The sequence below is a fragment of the Cebus imitator genome, unplaced genomic scaffold (genome assembly GCF_001604975.1).
Source record: "Cebus imitator isolate Cc_AM_T3 unplaced genomic scaffold, Cebus_imitator-1.0 Scaffold180, whole genome shotgun sequence".
Classification (NCBI taxonomy): Eukaryota; Metazoa; Chordata; class Mammalia; order Primates; family Cebidae; genus Cebus; species Cebus imitator.
The window spans coordinates 148,372-173,336 of NW_016107495.1; the positions used below are offsets into that span (position 1 = coordinate 148,372).

The 24,965-nt window shown below is 42.9% G+C and overlaps 1 protein-coding gene across 2 annotated transcripts in view; it reads left to right on the forward strand.

Annotated features, from left to right (window-relative positions):
• Positions 1–24,965, forward strand: part of DRC1 (dynein regulatory complex subunit 1) — a 59,400-nt gene that overhangs the window by 24,800 nt on the left and 9,635 nt on the right. For both annotated transcript variants that reach the window (XM_017545536.1, XM_017545537.1), the window contains exons 3-10: positions 515–627; positions 3,146–3,329; positions 8,834–8,971; positions 9,989–10,075; positions 10,816–10,938; positions 19,999–20,138; positions 22,253–22,387; positions 22,747–22,979. In XM_017545536.1, coding sequence (XP_017401025.1) covers positions 515–627; positions 3,146–3,329; positions 8,834–8,971; positions 9,989–10,075; positions 10,816–10,938; positions 19,999–20,138; positions 22,253–22,387; positions 22,747–22,979 — 1,153 coding nt within the window. The remainder of the gene's footprint in view (positions 1–514; positions 628–3,145; positions 3,330–8,833; positions 8,972–9,988; positions 10,076–10,815; positions 10,939–19,998; positions 20,139–22,252; positions 22,388–22,746; positions 22,980–24,965) is intronic.

Sequence of the window (24,965 nt, forward strand, 5' to 3'; positions counted from 1 at the left end):
TTTTTTTTTTTTTTTTTTTTTTTTTTGAGACAGAGTCTTGCTGTGTCCCCAGCTGGAGTGCAGTGGCATGATCTTGGCTTATTGAAACCTCCACCTCCTGGGTTCAAGTGATTGAACCCCAGGCCTCCCATTATAGGCACGCACCATCACACCTGGCTAATTTTTGAATTTTTAGTAGAGATGGGCTTTCTCCATGTTGGCCAACCTGGTTTTGAACTCCTGATCTCAAATAATCCACCGGCCTTGGCCTCCCAAAGTGCTGGGATTATAGGCATGAGCCACCGTGCCTGGCCAAGAACTGCAGAGTGCTTTTAAATTATGAGCTGTAAAATCACATCACAAATATCCGGATAGAAAAGGGTTGCTACATTGAGGCCACTCTTAAAAGTCTTAAGGTAGCTGCTGCTTCCTGCTTGAATGGAAGAAGAGCTGTAGACAGTTGTGCAAAAATGTTTCTGACTTTATACATTATTTCCAAAGTGTTCTAACTTTGTAAATTCTTCTCTCTTTTCAGAAATTGGCTAAACTTCTGCTCTGTGGCACCGAGTTGGTGACAAATATCCAGGTGGCAATAGATATCAGAGAGACCCACAGGAGAGTCGAAGAAGATGACATAAAGCGTCAGAGGTAAGGACTGTGCTTCTCTGCGCCTGGTGGACATGAAGGTAATCTGCTTCATGGGTCCCGCAATTCTCCGGAATCATTGGAAGGTGACTTTGTCCACCTTAGGCAATTCCCTTCCTGCCCTTATAAGTTTTCCCTCCCTCCTCTTCTCTCTTTTCTTTCCTTCCTTCCTCAAGTACTACGTTGCTGATATGTGCCAAGCTGTGTATATACAAAAGGAGTGAGGCATGGCCTCTGTGTGTGATATTCACAGTCTAGTCAAGAGACACATGGAAACTCCCATAATTTGTGCTAAAATAGATAATGTGTAAAGGGTTGTAGTAACACACACAAGGAGGCCTTTCATTCTATCTGCAGAGATTAGAGAAAACTTCCCAGACAAGGTGACATTGAGCTGGGCTGTGAGGGATGAATAGGAGTTTGAGGAGTTGAAGAGTAGGCATTTTAGGCAGAGGGAACACTTGAGAGCAGAGGTGTGGGATCACATGACGTGCTTGGGAATGGCATGATAGTGAAGGATGTGTGGGTGGTGGCAGAAGGAAACAGATGAGGCTAAGAAGGTCAACTGGGCAGTCCTGGGTGTAAATTGGTGAGAATGACCAGACCCATAAGCATCTCAGTGCTATGTGTAAAGATGGCAGTGTTATTAAAGAATACTAAGGGCACCATGCCTAGAAGGATGGAGGGTCAGAGGGATAACAGGAACCAGTGTCAAGCCCTCAGCTCCTGTCCTCTGGAGGCAGGCTGCCCTGCACACCCATGCCCCAGGTCTCAGGCTGTCCAGCAGGGAGGGATAAGTTGCTTAGAAGAATTAAACTTCTTTGGTTTGCACACAGAGGTACACTGATAGCAGCTCCTCATTTAAACTTTGGATTATTCTTCAATTGATTTCTTAAACAATTAGAAAAGCAACCACTTGGCGTGGGGTGGCTCATGCCTGTAATCCCAGCACTTTGGGAGGCCAAGGTGGGTGAATCACTTGAGGTCAGGAGTTCAAGACCAGCTTGGCCAACATAGTGAACCCTGTCTCTACTAAAAATACAAAAAATTAGTTGGGTGTGGTGGCACACACACACCTGTAGTCCCAGTAAGTACTTCAGGAGGCAGGAGGATCACTTGAGCCCAGGAGGTGGAGGCTGTAGCGAGCCAAGAGTGTGCCACTGGACTCCAGCCTGGGTAATGGGAGTGAAACCCTGTCTTAAGAAAATAAAAAAGAAAGAAAAAAAGCAACCACTTGACCATTTTGGCTCATCTTATATATGTATAGGGGACGATTTTAACAATGTTTTTAGTTGTTCAGCATAAGTAGCTCCCTCGTTAGCAACTTTACCAGCTCTTCCAGTGTAGGTTGGTGATTTTTATTCTCAAAACTTCTCACTGCCCCTATGAGCTGTACCAGGAACTGAGTTGGCAGATTCGCAGCAGGGTCAGCTTGTGAAAGGTGGAGAAGGTCATGACAAGGAGTTAGGCCTCATCCTCTAGCCACTGAGCAATGCTGAAGGTCTCAGGTGGCAGGGTTACGCGGCCAGTGTACTGTGGAAAGATGACCTGACAGCTGTTTCTCATTTCTTTAAATTAAAAAGTCAATTAAATTTAAAAAGTGTCCTAGCTTGGAAGGTGGGGTGGGTGGGGGATGGGACAGGGAGAGGGGATTGCAGGATGTTTAAGTTGTGACTTGGGTTCCCCAGGGGGTTTGTTTGGAGGTGCCCTCAAAGGATTCGTCTGTTACGAGGAGCAGAGAGTCTCTGTCAGATATCCTAGCTACTGTTCTCAGAGGGGCCCCAGCTCAGCTCTCCTGCCTTCCCGCTGCCTCACCCCATCCTCTGTGTGCAAGGTTCTCCCTATTTTCCATTACCCATGGTGGGGTTTCCCTATTTGTACATTCCAGTAGTCATTTATTGGTAACATGGGGGAGGAGTAGCCAGACACATGAGGTCATGTTACTAATAAAAAATTGATAATTTAAGTACCAGTGTTAAGTGACTCCCACACTGAGCACCTGTGCTGTGCATATCATCTTATTTCATCCTGACAACAGCCAGCCACGTGAAGGTAAATACTTTCATCCACGTCCTTTTACAGATGAGAAAAGTGAGCCTTCAACAGGTTATGCAACTCGTCTAAAGGGTTGACCGTCACTTAGTAGCAAAGTCAGGACTTGAACATAAGCTGTGTGACTCCAGAGACCCAGTGTTTAACTGTTGTGTGTTATCATCTTACTCAGAAGCAGGTGACCAGTTGACTCTTGGGGTGTGTGTGTGTGTGTGTGTGTGTGTGTGTGTGTAGCCTTAATGTTGATCTGTTTTTGCTATGCGTCATTTTCCTTAGTTGGCCTAAGTTACTTGTAGTCAAGCATGAAACTAAACGATTTCTCAGCATTGAGTTTGATTTTGGGTGGGTGTGTTTGGGTAGTGCCCAGTACCTAGGCCATATATTATAGTGATTCTAGAGAACATACCTGCTCTGTTGGAAGGCAGCATCTCAAGCTGGTCTGGCATGACTGGCATGTTTGTATTTGCAGGATTGAGAAGCTGGAAAATGAAGTTAAGACCAGCCAGGACAAATTCGATGAAATCACCTCAAAGTGGGAAGAGGGCAAGCAGAAGAGAATTCCCCAGGAGCTGTGGGAAATGCTCAATACTCAGCAGCTGCACTGTGCTGGGCTGTTAGAAGATAAGAACAAGCTCATCAGCGAGTTACAGCAGGCAAGCGGCCCGGGCCCTCAAGCTCAGCGATGACGGGGGTCTACCTGGAATTTAGCTGGGTTACTGGTTTGCTTTTCCTGAATGGAAAAATATAGAAACCTTTTACTTCATTATTTAGGATGCTGTATAACTCATGTTATAAACTTTTTTCTTTTTTTTTTTTTTTAAATTGTGGTAAGAAACACATATCATTAAATTTGCCATCACAATCGTTTTAAGGTATATAGTTCATGGGCTAGGTATGGTGGTTCACGCCTGTAATTCCAGCACTTCGGAAGGTCAAGGCAGATGGATTATTTGAGGTCAGGAGTTTGAGACCAGCCTGGTCAACATGGAGAAACCCCATCTCTACTAAAAATATAAAAATTAGCCGGGTGTGGTGGCACACGGCTGTAATCTCATCTACTTGGGAAGCTGAGGCAGGAGAATCACCTGAACATGGGAGGCAAAGCTTGCAGTGAGCCGAGATCGAACCACTGCACTTTAGCCTGGGCGATAGAGCGAGTGAGACTCTGTCTCAAAAATCAAAAACCAAAAAAATATATAGTTTAGTCACATTAAGTATACAGCATTCAGATGCCACAGATCCCTAAGAACTTTTTCATCTTGCAACATGGAAACACTGTACCCATTAGACACTGATTCCCTCTTCCCCATCCCCCGCTCACCCCCCAGCGCTTGGTAATCACCTTTCTACTTTCCATTTCTATGATTTTGACTACTTTAGATACTTCATGTGAGTGAACATGCAGCATTTGTCCTTTTGTGACTAGCACATTTTGCTTAGTGTAGATGGACTTCATTGTAGCATGTGACAGGATTGCCTTCCTTTTTAAGAGTGCGTAGTATTTCATTGCATGTCTATACCACATTTTGTTCGTGCATTCTTCTGTGAATGGACATTTGTGTTGGATTTCACCTTTTGGCTATTGTGAGTATAATGGTGCTATGGGCAGGGGTATGCTTGACTACACGTACCTCTTTGAGATCCTTCTTTGAATTATTTGGAAGTACACTTAAAAGTAGGATTGCTGGGTCATATGGAAATTCTATTTTTAATTTTCTTAGGAACCTCCATGCTGTTTTTTATAATGACTGTACCATTTTACATTCCCACCAACACACAAGGGTTCTAACTTCTCTGTATTCTCACCACCACTTACATCCTGGTTTTTTAATAATTTCTATGTTGATGGTGCGAAGTGATATCTCGCTGTGGTTTTGATTTGCATTTCCCTAATGATTAGAGCTGTTGCACATGTTTTTCAGTGTTTAATGGCCATTTATATATTATCTTTAGAGAAATGTCTGTTTAAATTCTTTGCTTATTTTTAAATTGAGTTGTTTTTGAGTTATAGAAGTTCCTTATATATTTTAGATATTAACCCCTTATCAGATATATGATTTTCAATTATGATTTCCTATTCCGAACGTTGCCTTCTTACTCTTGATTTTTTTGATGTGCAAAAAGTTTTGAGTTTAGTACAGACCCATTTGTCTATTTTTGATTTTTGTTGCCTGGGCTATTGGTGTCATGTCTAAGAAATTATTGCCAAATCCAATGTGCAGAAGCTTGTCCCCTATTATTTTCTTTTAGGAGTTTAATAGTTTTAGGTCTTTAATCAATTTTGAGTTATTTTTGTATATGGTATAAGGTAAGGGCCCAACTTCATTCTTTTGCCTGTGAACATCCAGTTTTCTCAATACCATTTGTTGAACGGACTATACTTTCTCTGCTGTACAGTCTTGTCAAAAGTCATTTGACCATGGATGCAAGGGGTTGTATATCATTTATTTATCATTTTGACCCTTGTCAAAAGCCATTTGGTCATATATGCAGGGGTTTATTTCTGAGCTCTCTAGTTCCCTTGGTCTGTATATCTACTTTATGTCAGTTCCACACCCTCTTAATTACTGTTGCTTTGTAGTTTTTTTGTTTTGTTTTGTTTTTTAAGATGGGGTTTTGCTCTGTCGCCCAGGCTGGAGTGCAGTGTCTCGGCTCACTGCAACCTCCATCTCCCAGGTTCAAGCAATTCTCCTGCTTCAGTCTCCAGAATAGCTGAGACTTCAGGCATGTGCCACCACGCCCAGCTAATTTTTGCATTTTTAGTAGAGATGGGGTTTCACCATGTTGGTCAGGCTGGTCTCGAACTCCTGACCTTGGGTGATCTGCCCACCTTGGCCTCCCAAAGTGCTGGGATTACAAGCATGAGCCACCACACCTGCCCTATAGTATGTTTTGAAGTCAGGGAATGTGGGGCCTCCAACTTTCTTCTTTTTCAAGATTATTTTGGCTATTTGGAGTCCCTTGAGATGCTGAATTTTACGAATTTTAGGATGGTTTTTCTATTTCCACAAAAAATGATGTTGGGGTTTTGATAAGGATTGCATTGAATCTGTAGATCACTTTGTACAGTATGGACATTTCAACAATATTGAGTCATCCAATTCATAAGCACAGGATATCTTCTGTTTGTTTGTATCTTCTTTGATTCCTTTTAGTAGTGTTTTATAGTTTTTGTTGTAGAAGTCTTTTGCCTACTTGGTTAAGTTTACTCCTAAGTATTTCATTCTTTTTGGTGCTATAGTAAATGGCTTACTTTCCAAATTTCCATTTTGGATTGGTCATTATTTCTATGTAAAAATGCAACTGATTTAACATTTTAAAAAATTTTTATTTATTTATTTATTTATTTATTTATTTATGAGATGGAGTCTTTCTGTGTTACCAGGCTGGAGTGCAGTGGCGCGATCTCAGCTCACTGCAACCTCCTACTCCCAGATTCAAGCGATTCTCCTGCCTCAGCCTCCCAAGTAGCTGGGATTACAGGTGCCTGCCACTGAGCCCAGCTAATTTTTGTATTTTTTTTTTTTTTTTTAGTAGAGACGGGGTTTCACCTTGTTGGCCAGGATGGTCTCCATCTCCTCACCTTGTGATCCGCCCACCTTGGCCTCCCAAAGTGCTGGGATTGTAGGTGTGAGCCACCGCGCCCAGCCAATTTATTTTATTTTTTTGAGACAGAGTCTCACTCTGTCACCCAGGCTGAAGTGCAGTGGCCCAATCTTGGCTCACTACAACCTCCACCTCCTGGGCTCAAGTGATCCTCCTGCCTCAGCCTCCTGAGTCGCTAGGATTACAGTGTGTATGACCATACCCAGCTGATTTTTGTGTTTTTAGTAGAGATGGGGTTTTACCACATTGCCCAGGCTGGTCTCAAACTCCTGACCTCAAATGACCCACTCACCTTTGCCTTCCAAACTGTTGGGATTACAAGTGTGAGCCACTGCGCCTGACCTGACCTTTTTCTTTTTACATTTAAAATTAAAAAATTTTATAGGATACGTAAGATATTTTGATACAGCCGTACAATGTGTGATAATCACATGAGGGTAAATGGGTATCCATCCCTTCACACATGTATCATTTCTTTGTGTTACAAACATCCAATTCTACTCTTTTAGTTATTTTAAAATGTACAGTGAATCTAGCTGACCTTAGTCACCCTGTTGTGCTGTCAAATACTAGATCTTATTCATTCTAACTGTATTTTTTTTACCTATTAGCCATCTCCATTCCTCCCCAACTCCCCACTGCCCTTTCTTAGCCTCTGGTAACTATCATTCTACTTTCGATCTCCTCGAGTTTAATTGTTTTAATCTTTAGCTCGCACAAATGAGTGAGAACATGCAAAGTTTGAATTTTTATACCTGGCTTTTTCATTTAACACAATGCCTTTCAGTTCCATCCATGTTGTTGCAAATGACAGGATCTCATTCTCTTTTATGGCTGAATAGTCCTCCATTGTGCATATGAACCACATTTGCTTTCTCCATTCATCTGTTGATGGACACTTAGGTTGATTCCAAATCTTGGCCATTGAGAATAGTGAATTTTTTTTCTTTTGAGACGGGCTTCATTCTTGTTGCCCAGGCTGGAGTGTAATGCCACGATCTCAGCTCACCACAACCTCTGCCCCCCAGGTTTAATTGATTCTCCTTCCTCAGCCTCCCAAGTAGGTGGGATTATAGGCATGCACCACCATGCCCGGCTAATTTTGTACTTTTAGTAGAGATGGGGTTTCTCCATGTTGGCCAGGCTGGTCTCGAACTTCTGACCTCAAGTGATCCGCCCACCTTGGCCTCCCAAAGTGCTGGGATTACAGGATTACAAGAGTGAGCCACTACGCTCTGCCTTGTGTGATTTTTGAATTTTGATTTTGTGTCCTGCAACTTTGCTGAATTTGTTTCAGTTCTAACAGGTTTTGTGTGTGTGTGTGTGTGTGTGTGTGTGTGTGTGCGTGTGTGTGTGTGTGTGAAATCTCTAGTTTTTCTACATATAAGATCATGTCATCTGTGAACAAAGATAATTTTAACTCTTTTCCGATTTTGATGTCTTTTCAAGTTATAAACTTTTAACTAGAAGAAAAAGCTTTGCAATAATTGTAGAGTTATTGGCTATCTAATAGAAATACAGTCATGTGTCACTTGATGGAGATATATTCTGAGAAATGCATCGTTATGTGATTTCATTGTTGTGCAAACATCGTAACGTGCTTAAATGAACCTAGATGGTATAACCTACTACACACCTAGGCTATATGATATAGCCTATTGCTCCTAGGCTACAAACCTGTCCAGCATGTTACTATACTGAATACTGTAAGCAGTTGTAACTCCATGCTAAGTATTTTTGTATCTAAACAGAAAAGGCACAGGAAAAATACTGTATTATAATCCTATGGGACCACTATCATATATATGGTCTATCATTGCGTGAAATGTTATGTGGCACATGACTGTAGTATTTTTACAGCAAACGCTGTTCCAGAGTTTATGTCCTTAGTTAAGGAGTGCAATTTAGTCTGCAGTAGATATGTTCCTGTGTTGGAACCTGCACATTAATTACTCGGCTGGGAGGCTCTAGGCTTTCTGGGAGCTTGTAGGGAATTTGCAGCAGGTGATAACATTGAGGGGCTTGGTCCTGGGTGCTTGTTAAGAGCTTTGCCCTGAGCAGAGCCCATTCCACTCCGTCTTCTGTGCTTTATCCCAGGCCTTCTCAGACTCTTCTGAAGCCACTTTCTCTTTACACAGTTCATTATTATTATTATTGGGACAGGGTCTTGCTCCATCTCCCAGGCTAGAGTGCAGTGGTGCAATTGTGGCTCACTGTAGCCTCAACCTTCTGGGCTCAAGTGATCCTCCCACCTCAGCCTCCCAAGTAGCGGGGACCACAGACATGCCCCACCATGTCTGGCTAATTTTTGTACTTTTTTCTGGAGACACAGTTTCCACATACTGCCTGGGCTGGCCTCCTGAGCTGAAGCGCCTGCCTCAGCCGTCCAAAGGGCTGAGATTATAGGTGTGAGCCACTGTGGCCAGCCCTCTTTGTGCAGTTTCATGTCCTAGCATTGACAGATTCTGATGAGAGAGGTCTAGAGAGAGTGCTTGGCACCTCTTGCTCCTGACGCAGTTTGTGCCCAGCCTTTTACACGCTTTTTTTCTAGGAGTTAAAAACAAAGGATGACCAGTATGTGAAGGATTTGAAGAAACAGTCAGATGACATCTGCCTGCTTCTGGAGCGGATGGAAGAACAGGTGAAGAATGTAATGAAAACCTTTCGTGAGGAGCTCTATCACATTGAGGTAATGGGGTGTGAAAAGACCTGCTTTCTGCACTTGGGGGGCCCCTGGGAGGAGGTCTAGGTCTGTCCTAATGATCTAAGGAGGGCCCCAGATGACTTCTCTGTCCTCTGATTTCTGTTTCTGCTCTTGGGTTTTATTAATTTATTTACTCATTCATTCATTTGACAAGTACATATCAGGTGTCTATTATATGCTGGGCAGTGTTCCAGGGGGCTGGGGATGCAGCTATGAACAAAAGCAAGTTCCCAGTGGATCCTGTATTCCAGTAGGAGATGGCTAGACAATGAACAAGTCACTAAATATATTATTTCACAGGTGGTAATAAGTGTTTTGAAAGAAAATAAACAAGGAGTTGGGGAGTAAAAGGGGATTAGCTCTCCCTAAGCATAAAGCATATGTAAGGCATTTATTTATTTGTTTCTTTATGGCAACTGGGGCAGACAGTGGTGAAGGGGAGTGCCGCATAGGATTCAGGAATCAGTATTTTGAATTTGAATGAAACATTCATGATTGAGATTGAAATTTAGTCCTTTCCAAGATGGAAGAGAGCCAAGAGGGTGGAGACCTCTCTCTCTCTTAGGGTGGTTGGAGACTTGCTTTTGCATTCCCACGCCTGCCCCTTCTGAGCTTCATGCTGCCTTTGCTTCATGGGAACCCCAACCAAGGCAACACACCAATGCTAGTCCCAGTTGAATTATACACCAGGGCTTGCCCTGTGACTGCCAACAGGGCCACTGGCCTCCCTCCAGCTCCTGGCCTCTGATACTGACTAAGCCACGGGACTGTTGGCACATTTCCTCTCTGCATTTGGAGTATAGACTTCGTAGCAGCTGATTTCCATGCAACTCCTTCCACAGCCATGTGGTCTCATGAAACTTGGCAAGTCTGCATTTGGGTTTGACTTTTTCTATATGGTCGGTGGTATGGCACTTATACAGTTATCTAAAAGTTCTTTGACACTGGTGGGACCTGCCCAATCAAAACAGATGCAAGAGTCTTTTTCCTTCTTGGTCGTAGAAAGCATTTGAGGTGGAACGCCAAGAGCTACTCGCCAGTAATAGGAAGAAATGGGAGAGGGCCCTTCAGGCTCATAATGCCAAAGAGGTAAAGAGTGAAAGCTGTCAAGGGTGATCCGGGGGGTCTGGGGTGATTTCTACTGTGACTGAATTCGCTAGCCGTTCTGTACCTTGAGTAGAATTGCTGCGGTTGAATACTACTGCGTTCATTACTGCGCTTGCCAATCAGTGTGGCCTTGCGGACGGGGTTGTTTCTTTGGTGGTGGTGAGTACCACCGAGGCAGCTTGCTGTGTTTTCCATAGTCCTGTCACCTCTCCGTTGTTTCCTGGGTACCTAACCCAGCTGTGAATATTCATGGCCCAAGGTGTTTTAAGACACATTTTTAAAGAGTGTGGGATTATCACTTTATTTCAGAGTTGTAAACAACAAAGAAGTGACTTGACCAAGATCCAATAGACTTTTTAGAAATACAAAGCCTAGAGCTTCCCAGCTGAGCAATTAATGTCCAGGTTTCAGGGTCTGTGTGTAATTTCTTTTTTTTTTTTTTTTTTTTTTAAATATTTAGACTTCAAGGAAAGGAGTTTAATTTCATAATGGAATATTCCTGTTAGAGTTTCTGCAGTAATGACCCCATTAGGCAATACAAGCCAAGTCCTAAAAGCCTTGGGGCTTCAGACTTCTGAAAGCCACCAAACTCCACTGCCTCCCTCCCCCGGAGTCATGAAGCTCCCAAACTCTCCTCTGTGTTATGCTTGTCAGGCCATCTGAAGGACTGAGGTGGGGCAAGGATGGTCCCTAACTTTTCCCTTGTCTTCCTGTGCCTTTAGCTGGAGTATCTTAGCAACCGCATGAAGAAAGTGGAGGACTATGAGAAGCAGCTGAACAAGCAGAGGATCTGGGATTGTGAAGAATACAACATGATCAAGATCAAGCTGGAGCAGGATGTACAGGTGCAGCAGCTGGTCCTCACTAGGGTGCCTGGGTGGCAAAACACCTGTGAACGTTTCATATTTAGCGGCTACCTGTGATATTCTAGAGGGAGTCCCTTCAGCACACATTTATTAACCATCTGCCTTCTTTTAAATGTTCATATCTGAAGGAGCTCATGTACAGGATATACGCAGAGGGATGCTTTCTTTAAGAAACCAGTGGAGGTGGGCTGAGCATGGTAGCTTACACCTGTAATCCCAGCACTTTGGGAGGCCAAGGTATGAGGATTGCTTGAGTTCTGGAGTTCGAGACCAGCCTGGGAAAATAGTGAAACTCTGCCTCAGCAAAAACAAACAAACAACCAACAACAAAAAAACTAGCTGAACCTGGTAGCACACACCTGTAGTCCCAGCTACTCACGAGGCTAAGGTTGGAGGCACACTTAAGCCCAGGAGTTTAAGGCTGTAGTGAGCTGTGATCACTCCAGCCTGGGCAACAGAGCAAGACCTTGTCAGAAAGAATGAGAGAGAGAGAGAGAACAAAGGAAGAAAGAAAAAGAAAGGAAGGAAGGAGAAAGAGAAAGGAAGGAAGGAAGAGAAAGAAAAACTGCCAAGATACTACAGTGGTCTGGAAGCCTTTTTCTCCTGGTAGAGGGAAAATGTGCCTAGGACAAGTTGGCTGTGTCTGAGAGCCAAAGCCAGGACAGCTACTGCTAAAAACGCCAGCCATCACGTGAGTGTCTCCCATATTCCAGGTACTTCACGAATGGCATCTCTAATCCTCATCACCAACAGCACTTTATACCTCAGGAATCTGAAGCTTAGAGACAAAGCAATATATCTAGCACATGATAAACCCTGGATTCAAGCCCAGTTCTGTCTGGCTCAGAAGCCTATATCCTTCCCCTTATTTCAAACAGCCCCCTGACTGATGGTTGGAAATTTCAGTGAGGCAAATTCTGACTATCAGAAAGAAGCATCTAAGAGTTAGGACTGTCTAATATTCAGAAGGGCGTCCTACAAAGCAAAGACTGCTTATCTCAGACTGTGTGAATGACTGTCTGTCTTCGGTGTGGAAGAAGGGTTCCTGCAGCAGTAGGAGGTTCTTTCTGGTTTCTAAAGTTTTTTCCAAGTCTACGATTCTGTTTCAACACCAGTTTTAAAAAGTCTCTCTAATTACATTTAGATGTAACGTACTTGCATCTTAATATTCAAGTGTGGTCTATTCCTTTCAGTCTCTATGTAGAAAAAGGTCATAGATGAACACTTTTCCATGTAGCTTCTGGTAGAATTTCAGTTCTTTTCCTGTTACTTGATATCATGTAATTAAATTAAAAACCCCATTAGGTTACAAATATATTTACCAGTCTTGAGAATCTTCCCAGGTCCTTCTCATATGAATGTCACAGAAATGAGAGTTACTGAAAGAACAGTACAAGTCTGTAAGACAGTAGCGCTATTTATTTTATTATTTATTTATTTATTTATTTTTTGAGACAGAGTTTTGCTCTTGTCATCCAGCTGGAGTACAGTGGCGTGATCTCGGCTCACTGCAACCTCTGCCTCGCAGGTTCAAGCAATTCTCCTGCCTCAGCCTCCTGAGTAGCTGGGATTATAGATGCCCGCCACCATGCCCAGCTAATTTTTGTATTTTTAGAAGAGGCAGGATTTCACCTTGTTGGCCAGGCTGGTCTTGAACTGCTGACCTCAGGTGATCCACCCGTCTCGGCTTCCCAAAGTGTTGGGATTACAGACATGAGCCACTGTGCCCGGCCAACAGCAGCACTATTTCTGTGGGCTGTACTGTGATACGATTTTACTGAAAATGGCTATTGTTAAGGTTTCTGAATTTATCTTGGTTCTGTGATAATTTATGTGACAAAACTACATATTGTTGGCCTCAGTGAGATACATGGAATTTCATGTTCTTAATCCAATGTTTAAATACTTGAATGAGGCAAAAAATACTAGGACATGGGGAGATACTGGGGGTGGGTGTAGGAGGTAGGGTAAGATCAGAGAAGTGGCGGGCAGGGAGGCAGGGAGCCTGGTACCACTGGCTGTCCCTGCCCAGGTTGACTGATGGTGGCATGTGCGGATGTGGGAGGCAGGCAGATGGAGACATTTCAGGCAGGAAGGGGCACAGTGCTTTTGCATCTTAGTTCTTTCCTGTGTCAGGTGGAAACTGAGGCTACCTGTACCACTTTCACACTGTAACTGGGGAAAAATCATCCAATCAGGGACTACCCATATGGCAACATGTGGAATGTTTTAGTGGGTTGAACTTTATTATAGTGACACTTTTTTTTTTTTTTTTTTTTTTGTACCTTTGTCGTCCAGGCTGAAATGCAGTGGAGCAATCTCGACTCACTGCAACCTCCGCCTCCTGTGTTCAAGTGACTATCTTGCCACCATGCCCAGCTAATTTTTGTGTGTGTGTGTGTGTATTTTTACTAGAGACAAGATTTCACTATATTGGCTAATCTGGTCTCTAACTCCTGACCTTGTGATCCGCCTACCTTGCCCTCCCCAAAGTGCTGGGATTATAGTGGCTCTTAAGTGCACTTTCACTAGACCTTCAAGCCAAATGGCATTGATTTTTGTTAAGAAGATACGACACGCAGCTCAACATTAAATTTGCTCTTTCCAACTAATGCATAGCACTCTATCAATTCTAAAATATGGAACTAAAATTCTTGCAAACCGCAAAAATAGGAAGGATCCAGTACACATAGATTTGGATAATGGGTAAAGTACAAGATGTAAAAAAAAAAGTCTTAATGTCAAGTGCTTACTGCCAGTAAAGTTCATATTATTAAAAACAGAGCAAAGAGAAGCCTGTAAATATTGCATGCTTAGGGGAAACTCCCTCCCCCTGCCCACCACCCTAAAAGAAAACTGCTAGAAAACATTTAATTCTTGATGCAGGAAGATACAAATGTTTTTATCTGTACACCTTACATGCTCATTTAGGATTGTAAGATGTTCGGCTCAAATTTAGGGGCTAAATTTTAATACCAGAATATTAATCCCCCAAAGTTAAAGGTGTTATTTATTTGCACTATACTAATTTACATTCTGCAAAGCACAGAGATAAACAGAGTTCAGCCCCTGCCCTCCAGGAAAGCGTAATCTATTGAGTAAGAAAACAAGCTACACAAATAGTGTCGAAGAACAAGAGATGGAACAGAAACAGGGAGCAAGAGTGTGGCCTGAGATGACATTGCCAGTCTTAGGATTCCAACATGGGATACTGCAGGTCCAGCTTAGGGTCTAGATTGGGGTGAATCGGCCCAATGGGGTCTCTGGAGTCAGCAGAGAAGGCCAGAAGGCCAAAGGGAAAGGCTGTTTTAAATTTCCATTCTGCTGGCACGTTGGTGGCAGCCTCTTTTCCTGAGCCCATGGGCAAGAGATGATGTCCACAAGCAGCTGTGGAGAAGCTTGCACTGCCCCAGGAGAAAGAGGAAGGTGTTATCAACACCTGTGCTACCTTTACCATAGAAGGAGTTCTGTGGCAGGTTAGATTGTAATCTTTATAGATGACACAAACATTGTGTTTTGCCATTGGTCTTGGGAACATAAACTATAACTTTGTAAAATATCTTTGGATAATTGAATAATAAGCGCAGACATTTAACAAAATCAATTACAGTTTTTTTAGCTTTTATTTTAGGTTCAGGGTACATGTGCAGGTTTGCTATATGGGAAAACTGCACGTCACGGGTTTGCTGTACAGATTATTTTATTACCCCAGTAATAAGCATAGTACCTGATAGGTAGTTTTTTTATCCTCTCCCTGCTCCCAACCTCCACCCTCAAATAGGCCCAGTGTCTGCCGTTCCCTCTTTGTGTCCATGTGTTCTCATCAGTCCACTCGTATGTGAGAACATGTGGTATTTGGGTATTTGGTTTTCTGTTCCTTTATTAGTTTGCTTAAGATAATAGTCTCCAGCTCCAACTATGTTGCTGCAAAGGATATATTCTTGTTCTTTTTTTTTTCTAAACCCTTATGATCTTGTTCAAACCATATGATCTTGTTCTTTTTTGTGGCTGCATAATATTCCATGGTGTGTATGTACCACATTTTAAAAATCCAGCCTGTCATTGATGGGCATCTAGGTTGATTCCATGTCTTTGCTGTTGTGAATAGGCTGCAGTGAATAGATGCATGTATGTGTCTTTGTGGCAGAATGATTTCTATTCCTTTGGGTATATACCCAATAATGGGATTGCTTTGTCAAATGGTAGCTCTGTTTTAAGTTCTTTGAGGAATTGCCACACTGCTTTCCACAATACCTGAACAACTTTACATTCCCACCATCAGTGTGCAAGTGTTCCTTTTTCTCTGCAACCTCACCAGCATCTCCTGTTTTGTGTGTGTGTGTGTGTTTTTTTTTTTTTTTTTTTTTTTTTTTTTAATAGCCATTCTAACTGGTGTGAGATGGTATCTCATTGTGGTTTTGATTTGCATTTCTCTAATGATTAGTGATGTTGAGCATTTTGTCATATGCTTGTTGGCTACATGTATGCTTTCTTTTGAAAAGTGTTGTTCATGTTCTTTGCCCAATCCCCCCTGCTCTTTTTTTGGAGACAGGGTCTTCCTCTGCTTCTCAGACTGGAGTGCAGTGGCATGATCTTGGCTCATTGCAGCCTCGACCTTCCAGGCTCAAGCAATCCTCCCACCTCAGTCTCCGGAATACCTGGGACTGCAGGCACATGCCACCATGCCTGGCTAATTAAAAATTCTTTTGTAAAGATGGGTTCTCACTTTCTCACTTTGTTGCCCAGGTTGGTCTCGAACTCCTGTCCTCAAGGATTCCTCCTGTCTTGGCCTCTCAAAGCGCTGGGATTACAAGCATAAGCCACCATGCCCAGCCATCCATATATATGTATATACTATTATATATATATAAATTACAGTATATGTATATAATTACATTACATATATATAATGTAATAATCTGCCTTTAAGAGTGAAATCCACATGAGAGTGCACGTGCTAGAGCTTGCATTTATAGTTCACATACTCTTGTTGTATTGTAAATATAAAAACAATCCTTTGGCCAAATAAGTCTGGAAAATGCTCTTAGGGATAGGGGATTATTGCAAGGCAATGAGGAAAAGGAGGGCTCCCTGGAAATCGTCGGAGCAGACATTCATGCACTGTGGGTCTCAGGGCCCCCAGGCCTCAGTTCCTGTGAAGACTGAACAGCCATTCATTGTCATCCCAAATGGAGAGCAGCTCTGAAGACCCTCCTTCTCTGTGAGTGCTTGTTTATTCTCAGATAGTTACATCCCATGTGGAACTTTTCTTTCTTTCTTTCTTTTTGAGACGGAGTCTTGCCCTGTTGCCCAGGCTGGAGTGCAATGGCATGGTCTTGGCTCACTGTAACCTCCGCCTCCCGAGTTCAAGTGATTCTCCTGCCTTAGCCTCTGGAGTAGCTGGGATTACAGGCACATGACACTATGCCTGGCTGATTTTTTGTATCTTTAATAGAGGTGGGCTTTCACCATGTTGGCCAGGCTGGTCTTGAATTCCTAACCTTGTGATCCACCTGCCTTGGCCTCCCCAAGTGCTGGGATTACAAGCGTGAGCCATCGCATCCAGCTAGAGCTTTTTTATTGGACTTTTGTACCAAGCTCCCTCATAGACCAATGGCCTCCCTTTTGTCCAGTCCATGTGTGTTTGGTTTGTGTTCTGATTCCTAACTCCCTCACTATGACCAAGGCTGGTGACTTTTGAAGTGGCAGATCTGGTTTCATTTGAGGAATGGAGGCATAAATTATTGCAACTTTGCAAGAAGAGCTGCTGAGAGTCCCTTTTCCGGGAAACACTCAGGGTTATCCCTAGAAGGGGACAGGGCCCAGAGTAACTCAGCCTGGGACCACCCAGATAATTGCAGTTGAAATGAGGCTGTGCTATTGGCGTCATCCATAAGCCCTTTGGGATATTGTTTGAGTCCAACATTTCAAAATTAACTTTAAACAGGCCCAGAAAAAGTCCTTTGTATTTGTAGCTGTAGCATCTGGCAGCTCCCTGTCCTGCTCCAAGTTCCCGCCCAAGGGCCAGGCCTGCTCCTGGTGCTCCAGGGTCTGCCCTGCGCAATGCTCAGTGCTGGCAGGATGTGGTGGAGGTGGGCACTTGCACCCATGGCCAGTGGGAGTATAAATCGTAGATTGCTCTTTGGAAAGCAATTTATTGAGAACCTCTGACTTAGTCATTTCACCTCTCAGAATCTACCATAAGGATATAAATTACCCCAACAGTTTTATATATAATTTGTCCCATTATTATTTTATAATAGAGAAACTTATTAAAACTATATATAACTATATAATTATATATATATATATATATATATATACACACACACACACACACATATATATATACACACACACACACACACACGACTGTTGGGAAATAGTAAATTATTACATGATAAACATATTAAATATTTCATATATGATAAAATGTCATACTATATAAAAGTATTCTAGCCCATAATCCCAGCACTTTAGGAGGTTGAGGCAGGTGGATCACCTGAGGTTGGGAGTTTCAGACCAACCTGGCCAACATGGTGAAACTCCGTCTCTACTAAAAATATGAAAATTAGCCAGGCTTGGTGGTGGGCGCCTGTAATCCCAGCTACTTGAGAGGCTGAGGCAGGAGAATCACTTGAACCTGGGAAGTGGAGGTTTAAGTGAGCTGAGATGATGCCACTTCACTCCAGCCTGGGCCACAGAGCAAGACTCTATCTAAAACAAAAAAAAAGTATTCTCTACCATTAAAATGATGTTAATAAAACTTTACTAACATGGAGAATTGTTGTTACAATATTGAAGGAGAAAAGTAGGATATGAAATTGTAGACATGGTCTGATTCCAGCTATGTAAAGGACACTAGAGGGAAGCTGCTGATATTAACCAACGTCGCCTTTGGGGGTGCAGTTATCGGTCATCGTGCAGCCTCTTTTTTCTGTGTCATCTTTTTCATTTGCTGTACTTTCCACATTTTCTATAATGAGCAAATACTGCTTTTGCACTCAGGAACAGTTTTTACAAAGAAAAGTGTCTAACTAGAAAAAGTAAATAAAAAGCAAGTAGAGAAATTGAGAGGTAGGGTTAGTTAGATCTCAGGGACCAATAGGATTCTTCATTTACCGTCTGCTAAAAGATACTACATGCTTCTGTTCTGCAGGAGACATTCAAATATTCATCTCGTAATGGAGATTGAAAAATCTCTGCCATGGTGATGTAGAATATCATTGACTAATTCCCCCTGTTACAACGTGGGGATCACTGGATTTCACAGCACACATGGAAATGACGTGTTTCCTGACCCAGTGAAGTGTCGCTTCCTTGCCAGGAGTCCTCCTGAGTATGACCCAGAGCAGGCTGTGATAGCCACTTGGAATCACGTCATCTGTCGATTCCTAGGCAAGAATGTGTAGCCTAGCAGAGGGAGACAGGAAGGAGGCTGGAGAGCGTACGCACATGGTGGCTTTATCGAGTTTCTGATTCCACTGAATTGCCTTCCCATTCCTGCATTTCACTCAGGAGAGGTAGGAGCATGCCAACCTCCAGCCTTGCCTCTCTCTGATCTTTTTTTTCACAACCTGTCCTGGTGATCTTTCTGCAGTGACTGGACCAACCATTTTCCTTCCCTGTTTAACATTTTTAGTGGGCCTCCATTGCCGTCAGGATAATTCTTTACATTCCTAGCCTTGGGGAAGGCTCTGCTGCTCGGAAATGGGGTCCGCCTCATTTCTGACCATTTCTTGCCTTGTGTCTCACATCCTGAACTTCTTGTGGTTTTCCCAAAACACCTCCCTCTCTCTCACCTCTTATATGCTATTTCCTATCTCTAGAGCCCTCTCCCTTCAGGCGTCACCTGCATAACTCCAGCACGTTGTCTGGGTCTCAGCTAGACAGGCTGTCTTTCCAGGGATGCCTTCCCTGGTCACTCAAGACCAAGGACAGTGCTCGTCTCATTGGTCCCGTAACTGGGCTTCCCTCTCTCTTGCTTCTTATCACTAGTGCTTGTTTATCCGTCTCTGTTCTAGACCGGTCAGGACTATGCCTTTCTCACCAGTGTTTTCCCAATGGCGCCTCAAAAAGTATCTGACACAGATTAGGCACATGGTAAATATTTGCTATGAATAAATACAGCTAATGGAAGTCCAAAAAGTAAGCATGCCTGTGCCTGTCCTCCTTTTAAATGAACCTGGGTTGCTAAACAGTAACACTTCCACTCTGGAAGGTCAAAGTGGAGAAATTTCAAGTTTTTGTGGCTATATTTATTTCTACGTTGTTTTTAGAGGGGCTGCTCATATCTCTAAAGGGTCTGGTGAAAGTTTCCAGAGTTAGTTGGACTTGAAATCTCTGTGACCTTTCTTAGACTTAGGTACACAGATTTTAGCTTACAGTTTGTTGGCTTGTATTTTATCTTGGCCTTTAACTTGAGTCTCATGATAGATTTTCTAACAATGCTGAGGCGCTTATCCCTAGGGTTCCTCTAACATGACTTGAACAGTTTATCAGAGGCCCACAAGCCAGGGCCAATTAGTGTGTGTGTGTGTGTGTGTGTGTGTGTGTATATACATGTGTATATGTGTGTGTATATATATATATTATATATATATATATAGTATTTCAGAGCATACCTTTATTTGTGTACAATTCTAGATATCACAGGGCAGATAAGTTTATAAATGTAGGGAAGTTTCTTTTTATATTACTTTCAGTATAAATTTCTACCAATACTTTTACCTTGTACATCTTTATTATTTATGAATATAGGTACAAAGATGAATAATACATCTGAATATGGATATACATAGCTAGGTAAATAAACATACACAGACAGGATTATATAAGTATGTCTATGGAAATATTTACCTATACAAAGCATGTTCCCCAAAAGACATTTTAAATGCACTAGTGTATGTAATACTAAGGATGCAGGTATAGAGTTAGTGTGTGTGTGTGTGTGTATACACACACATAATCTTTTTAACTTTAACACACACACACACACACACACACACACACACACACACATAATCTTTTTAACTTTAGATTCTTGAGCAGCAGCTTCAGCAGAGGAAAGCAGTTTATCTGCTAAACCAAGAGAAATTAGAGTACAACCTGCAGGTGCTGAAGAAGAGAGATGAAGAAAGCATGGTGATTAAATCCCAGCAGAAGAGGAAGATCAATCGGTATGCTAGCATGCAGAGCGTCTTTCTTCTGGGCCCTTCTGTGCTGAGAATAGGGATGGGTATGTGTTTTTCTCTATTGAAGGGGTAGAAACCAGTAAAACTATAAACAACACTTAATAAAATAGTTTTTTTGGGAAAAGTTAATACATTCAAGTGGTTTCTCCCCAAGAAAAGAGTTCATAGCAAAAGGCCTTCCATCCCCTTTCATCTTGTTCCTCTTTCCCACCTCTGTAACCATTATTTGTTTGTTTCTTCCAGAATTTCATTAGGCATATACAAGCACACACAAATACTTTCATCCCTCATCTGCTTTTACACAATGATGGTGGTCCGTACATACTGCTGTATATCTTGAAGACCTTCCCTTCCCAGTTCATAGAGAACTTTTGTGTTTTTTGTTTTTGTTTTTGTTTTTTTTTTTTAATAGAGACAGGGTTTCACCATGTTGGTTGGGCTAGTCTTGAACTCCTGACCTCAGGTGATCCACCCGCCTCGGCCTTCCAAAGTGCTGGGATTACAGGCGTGAGCCACCGCACCCAGCTACTTTCACGGTTTCTTAAGCTGCTTACTACTCACTGCATAGATGCACTATGATTTATTTGACCAGTCTCTAATGATGGACATATAGATTACTTCTGGCCTTCTCTTACAAAGAATACCAACCTAAGTACTCATGACAATGTGCCAGTTTGCTTTTGTGCAGACACCGTGGCTCACTGAAAGGTCCCTATTCCTTGAAACATCTCACATATCCTTCCCTTCCTCCTTGTCTCCTTACTTCCATCCTTCCCGCCTTTCTTCCTTTAAGAATTGCATTCTAAGTTCCAGACCATTGCGCTAGGCTCTGAGGACCAAAGTGGAAGACTTCTTGTTTGTAGAAGGAGACAAGATTGAGGGTTTTTCTCCAAACCCCAAATAGCCTATTATTATTTATGAATTCTTCCACTTGTAGGCTGATAATAATACATTTTGGGCACATGTTGAATGTATAGAGGAATACCAGTTGACCTTTTGATAGTGACTTATCACAGAAAATGATACCGAGTAAATCGTATGTCATCTTAAGCCTGATTATTTGAGAAACAAGAATAGTCGGGGGACAACATTTATGAAAAAAAAATCCCCCTATATATGCACCATACCAGATAGGGGAACATCCAGGAAAGGCACACATCAATCCAGCAAGGAGGCACCTGGGAAACCTTCCCAAAGAAGTGAAATATTGGAAGGGGGTGGGGACAGGAATTGGCAGAAGGCAGTTAAGAGGAGACTCCAGGGGGCAGTGCTGGTAGCTGGATTGGCTGGTCTGAAGGCAAAGAGGTAGGAATCAGAAGGTCACACAGCAGGTGAAGAAAACGAGGAGGGCAGGAGGCAGGAGGAGGCGCTTGAGGCAGAGCTTGGGTTTGATGCACGTGGCTGAGATGAGTGGGATCTTCCCTCTTAGTTCAGACTCAGACAGCTTTCCCTCAGCCTGAAAAACCCTTCCGCGGCCCCTGCAGTTTCTGAGCACTACCTTTTTGTCTCTTGCTTGCATTGCCATTTTTCTTTCCTCATCACTACCACCCACCATTTCGTAATTTGACATATCCATTTGTGCTGCTGTAACAGACTGCCTGAGCCCGGACAGTTTACAAAGATAAAAGTTTATTCCTCATAGATCTGGGAGCCTGGGAAGGCCAAGATCAAGGCTGGCAGGTTCAGTTTCTAGTGAGGGCTGCATCTTTCAGAGGGGAGGAACGCTGTGTCCTCACACAGCAGAAGAGTGGGAGAGCAAGCTGGCCAAAGGCTTTGGGAGGCCTCTCTTTTTTTGAAATGGAGTCTCACTCTGTTGCCAGGCAGGAGTGCAGAGGTGCAATCTTGGTTCACTGCAACCTCTGCCTCCTGGGTTCAAGCGATTCTCCTGCATCAGCCTCCCAAGCAGCTGGGACAGGCGTGCACCACCATGCCAGGCTAATTTTTGTATTTTTAGTAGAGACGGGGATTCACCATGTTGGCTAGGCTGGTCTCGAACTCCCGACCTCTCATTCCACCTGACTCGATCTCCCAAAGTGCTGGGATTACAGGCATGAGCCACTGTGCCCAGCCACAGACTTTTTTTTTTTTCCTTCAACCAGCCTGCACGATACACTTAACAATCTGAGATCAAAATATGCCAAGCAAATAAAGCAGTTCCAGGAGGAGAACCAGTCTTTAACCTTGGAATACAAACGTCTCGTGATGCAATTCAAGGAGCTACAGAAAGCCATGAGGTATCTGAAGGACTTGGTCCTATGGCACTTGTGCTGGTGTCGAGGTGGCAGGGGTGGAGTTTGTACAGGCTATGATTTCACTGGACTTTATATCATCGGCTATTTTGGAGCTGGACCAGGCACCAGTTAACCCTTTGCGCTGTGTTCCCCTGGCCCTTTACTTGCATGTCACCTGCCTTTTCTTGAGATATGTTGGGATGGCTTCCAGTTTATCGTAAGTGGGAATCAGCTGCCCGAGGATGGGGCCAAGCCTGGGAATTAGCACAGCTCTTTTACATGTTCTTGCCCTGCTGCCAACTGGGGGGACCCTGGCCAGGCCCTGGGGTCAGCTGGCTATGCCCTGTGACTGTCCTTCACAGCCATTTTGCTCTTATTGATGATGAAAAATTTCGGGAGATTTGGCTGATGAATGAGGAGGAGGCGAAGGACCTCATAGCCAGAGCCTTTGATGTAGACAGGATCATCCACACCCATCATCTGGGGCTCCCCTGGACAGCACCTGATTTCTGGTTCCTGAAGAATGTTGGGCCTATTTCTCGGCAGCCCCAGAAGTCTGCCACGCAGATAGTAGAAGAAATGCTTCTGCGCACAGGTGACTAGAACATTGTCATAGAGACTTAGAGCTGCAGGGGCCCTCTGAGAACATCGGGTCAACCCAGTCATGTTAGAGACAGTCTAAGGAGGAGGGGGAAGAGCTCCCATAGTTAGGAGGTAGTAGAGTATGATTATTGATGTATCTTTTAAGTCTCCTCTAATTTATAGCTTTTTTTCCTCCCCTGTATTATAAACTGGTAGTTAGGTCTAGAAACTTGATCAGATGCAGGTCCAATTTATTTTTGCTAAGTACACTATTGTGTAGTACCGCCACTGGGATAAACTAACGTTAAGTTGTCTCTCTTTTTGTGATATTAGCAACCATTGCCATTCATTGTCTAAGATCCATTAACTTTATTAGGGATTGGAGAATGGTGATATTTTAAATTCTATTCTTGTGTCTTTATTTAATATTTAGAATACTTCTTAAAAGAAAATCTTTCCTTCATTAGCAACTTGCTACCCTGAGATAGTCTGTATAAGAAAAGCAGGATAGATGCTTATTTTTTCTGTTTACCAGTTTTCAAAACAATGGATTGGGTCTCTAGCATCTTCCAAAGGTACCAATGAGCTTTTAAAAAATATAATGAATGCATGAATTTATACAAATTTGATGTATTTTAGTTTACTAAAGTAATTATCCTTATTGAGGCTGAAATTGTTCCATCTTCGGCCAGTGGAAGTCTTCATATTGGCTTCTGGGTCCTTTTGACTCAGCCCTAGTAGTTTTTAACAGCATCCTGGCTTTCCAGGATGACCAGGTGTTCCCGGTATACATTATTCTTTTCCTGCCTCAAGTCTGGAATCAGCCATTTCTCCAAGGGACCCCTGGTCCTTTTCAACAGGGAATTTTTTTTGAGATGGTCTCACTGTGTCACCCAGCCTGGAGTACAGCAGTGGGATCTTAGCTCACTGCAACCTCCACCTCCCAGTCTTCAGCGATCCTCCCACCTCTGCCTCCCAAGTAGCTAGGACCAAAGATTCATGCCACCGTGCCCAGCTAGTTTTTGCATTTTCTTTAGAGACAGGGATTTGCCATGTTGCCCAGGCTGATCTCAAACACCTGGGCTCAAACGATTCCTTCCCAGAGTGCTGGGACTGCAGGTGTGAAGCCACCATGCCTACACAGGGAATGGTATTTTGAAAACATGCTGTGGGTGCTGGGTGCTTATTGATTTGGGTTGGCCATTGTTTTTAGGACTTTTCAATGGACAGAGCCGAGAGTATAGGATTTTTTTTTAGTAATAAAATAAATCACGAGTTCATCCTAAATCCTCCTCATCAACAGTATGCCAGGATTTTTACTTAACAGTGTGAAAGTGTATCCCCTTTCTTCCAACTTGAAAGTCTTAATGCTGAATGACTTCAAATAATGAATCACGTGCATTCCCCACAGCACCACAGAGCCATCTCGGTTGAAAATATCAGCCCTACCACCAACAAATAATTACTAAAGACAGCTTACACTTTTCTATGGTTCTTTTTGTTCTTAAAGTGTGTCCCTCCAGGGGTATACAGACAGATTGCTATATTTTAAAATCACTTGGGGCCAGGCACGGTGGCTCATACCTGTAATCCTAGCACCTTGGGAGGCCGAGGTGGGCACATCACTTGAGGTCAGGAGTTTGAAACCAGCCTGGCCAACATGGCAAAACCCCATCGCTGCTAAAAATACAAAATTAGCCAGGCGTGGTGGCATATGCCTCTAATCCCAGCTACTCAGGAGGCTGAGGAGGGGAACTGCTTGAACCCGGGAGGCAGAGGTTATAGTGAGCCAAGATTGTCCCACTGCACTCCAGCCTGAGCAATAGAGTAAGAGTCTGTCTCAAAAATAATAATAATAAAAATTTTTTTTAAAGTCACTTGGAATAGTTTCTGTGAGGTTATGGCACCAATTTAATACACATATAGGTATTTTTGTTTCATTTTACTTTTGATTATTAGGGATTGCTTTTTACAATTTAATTATGCTTTCTTTTTTTTT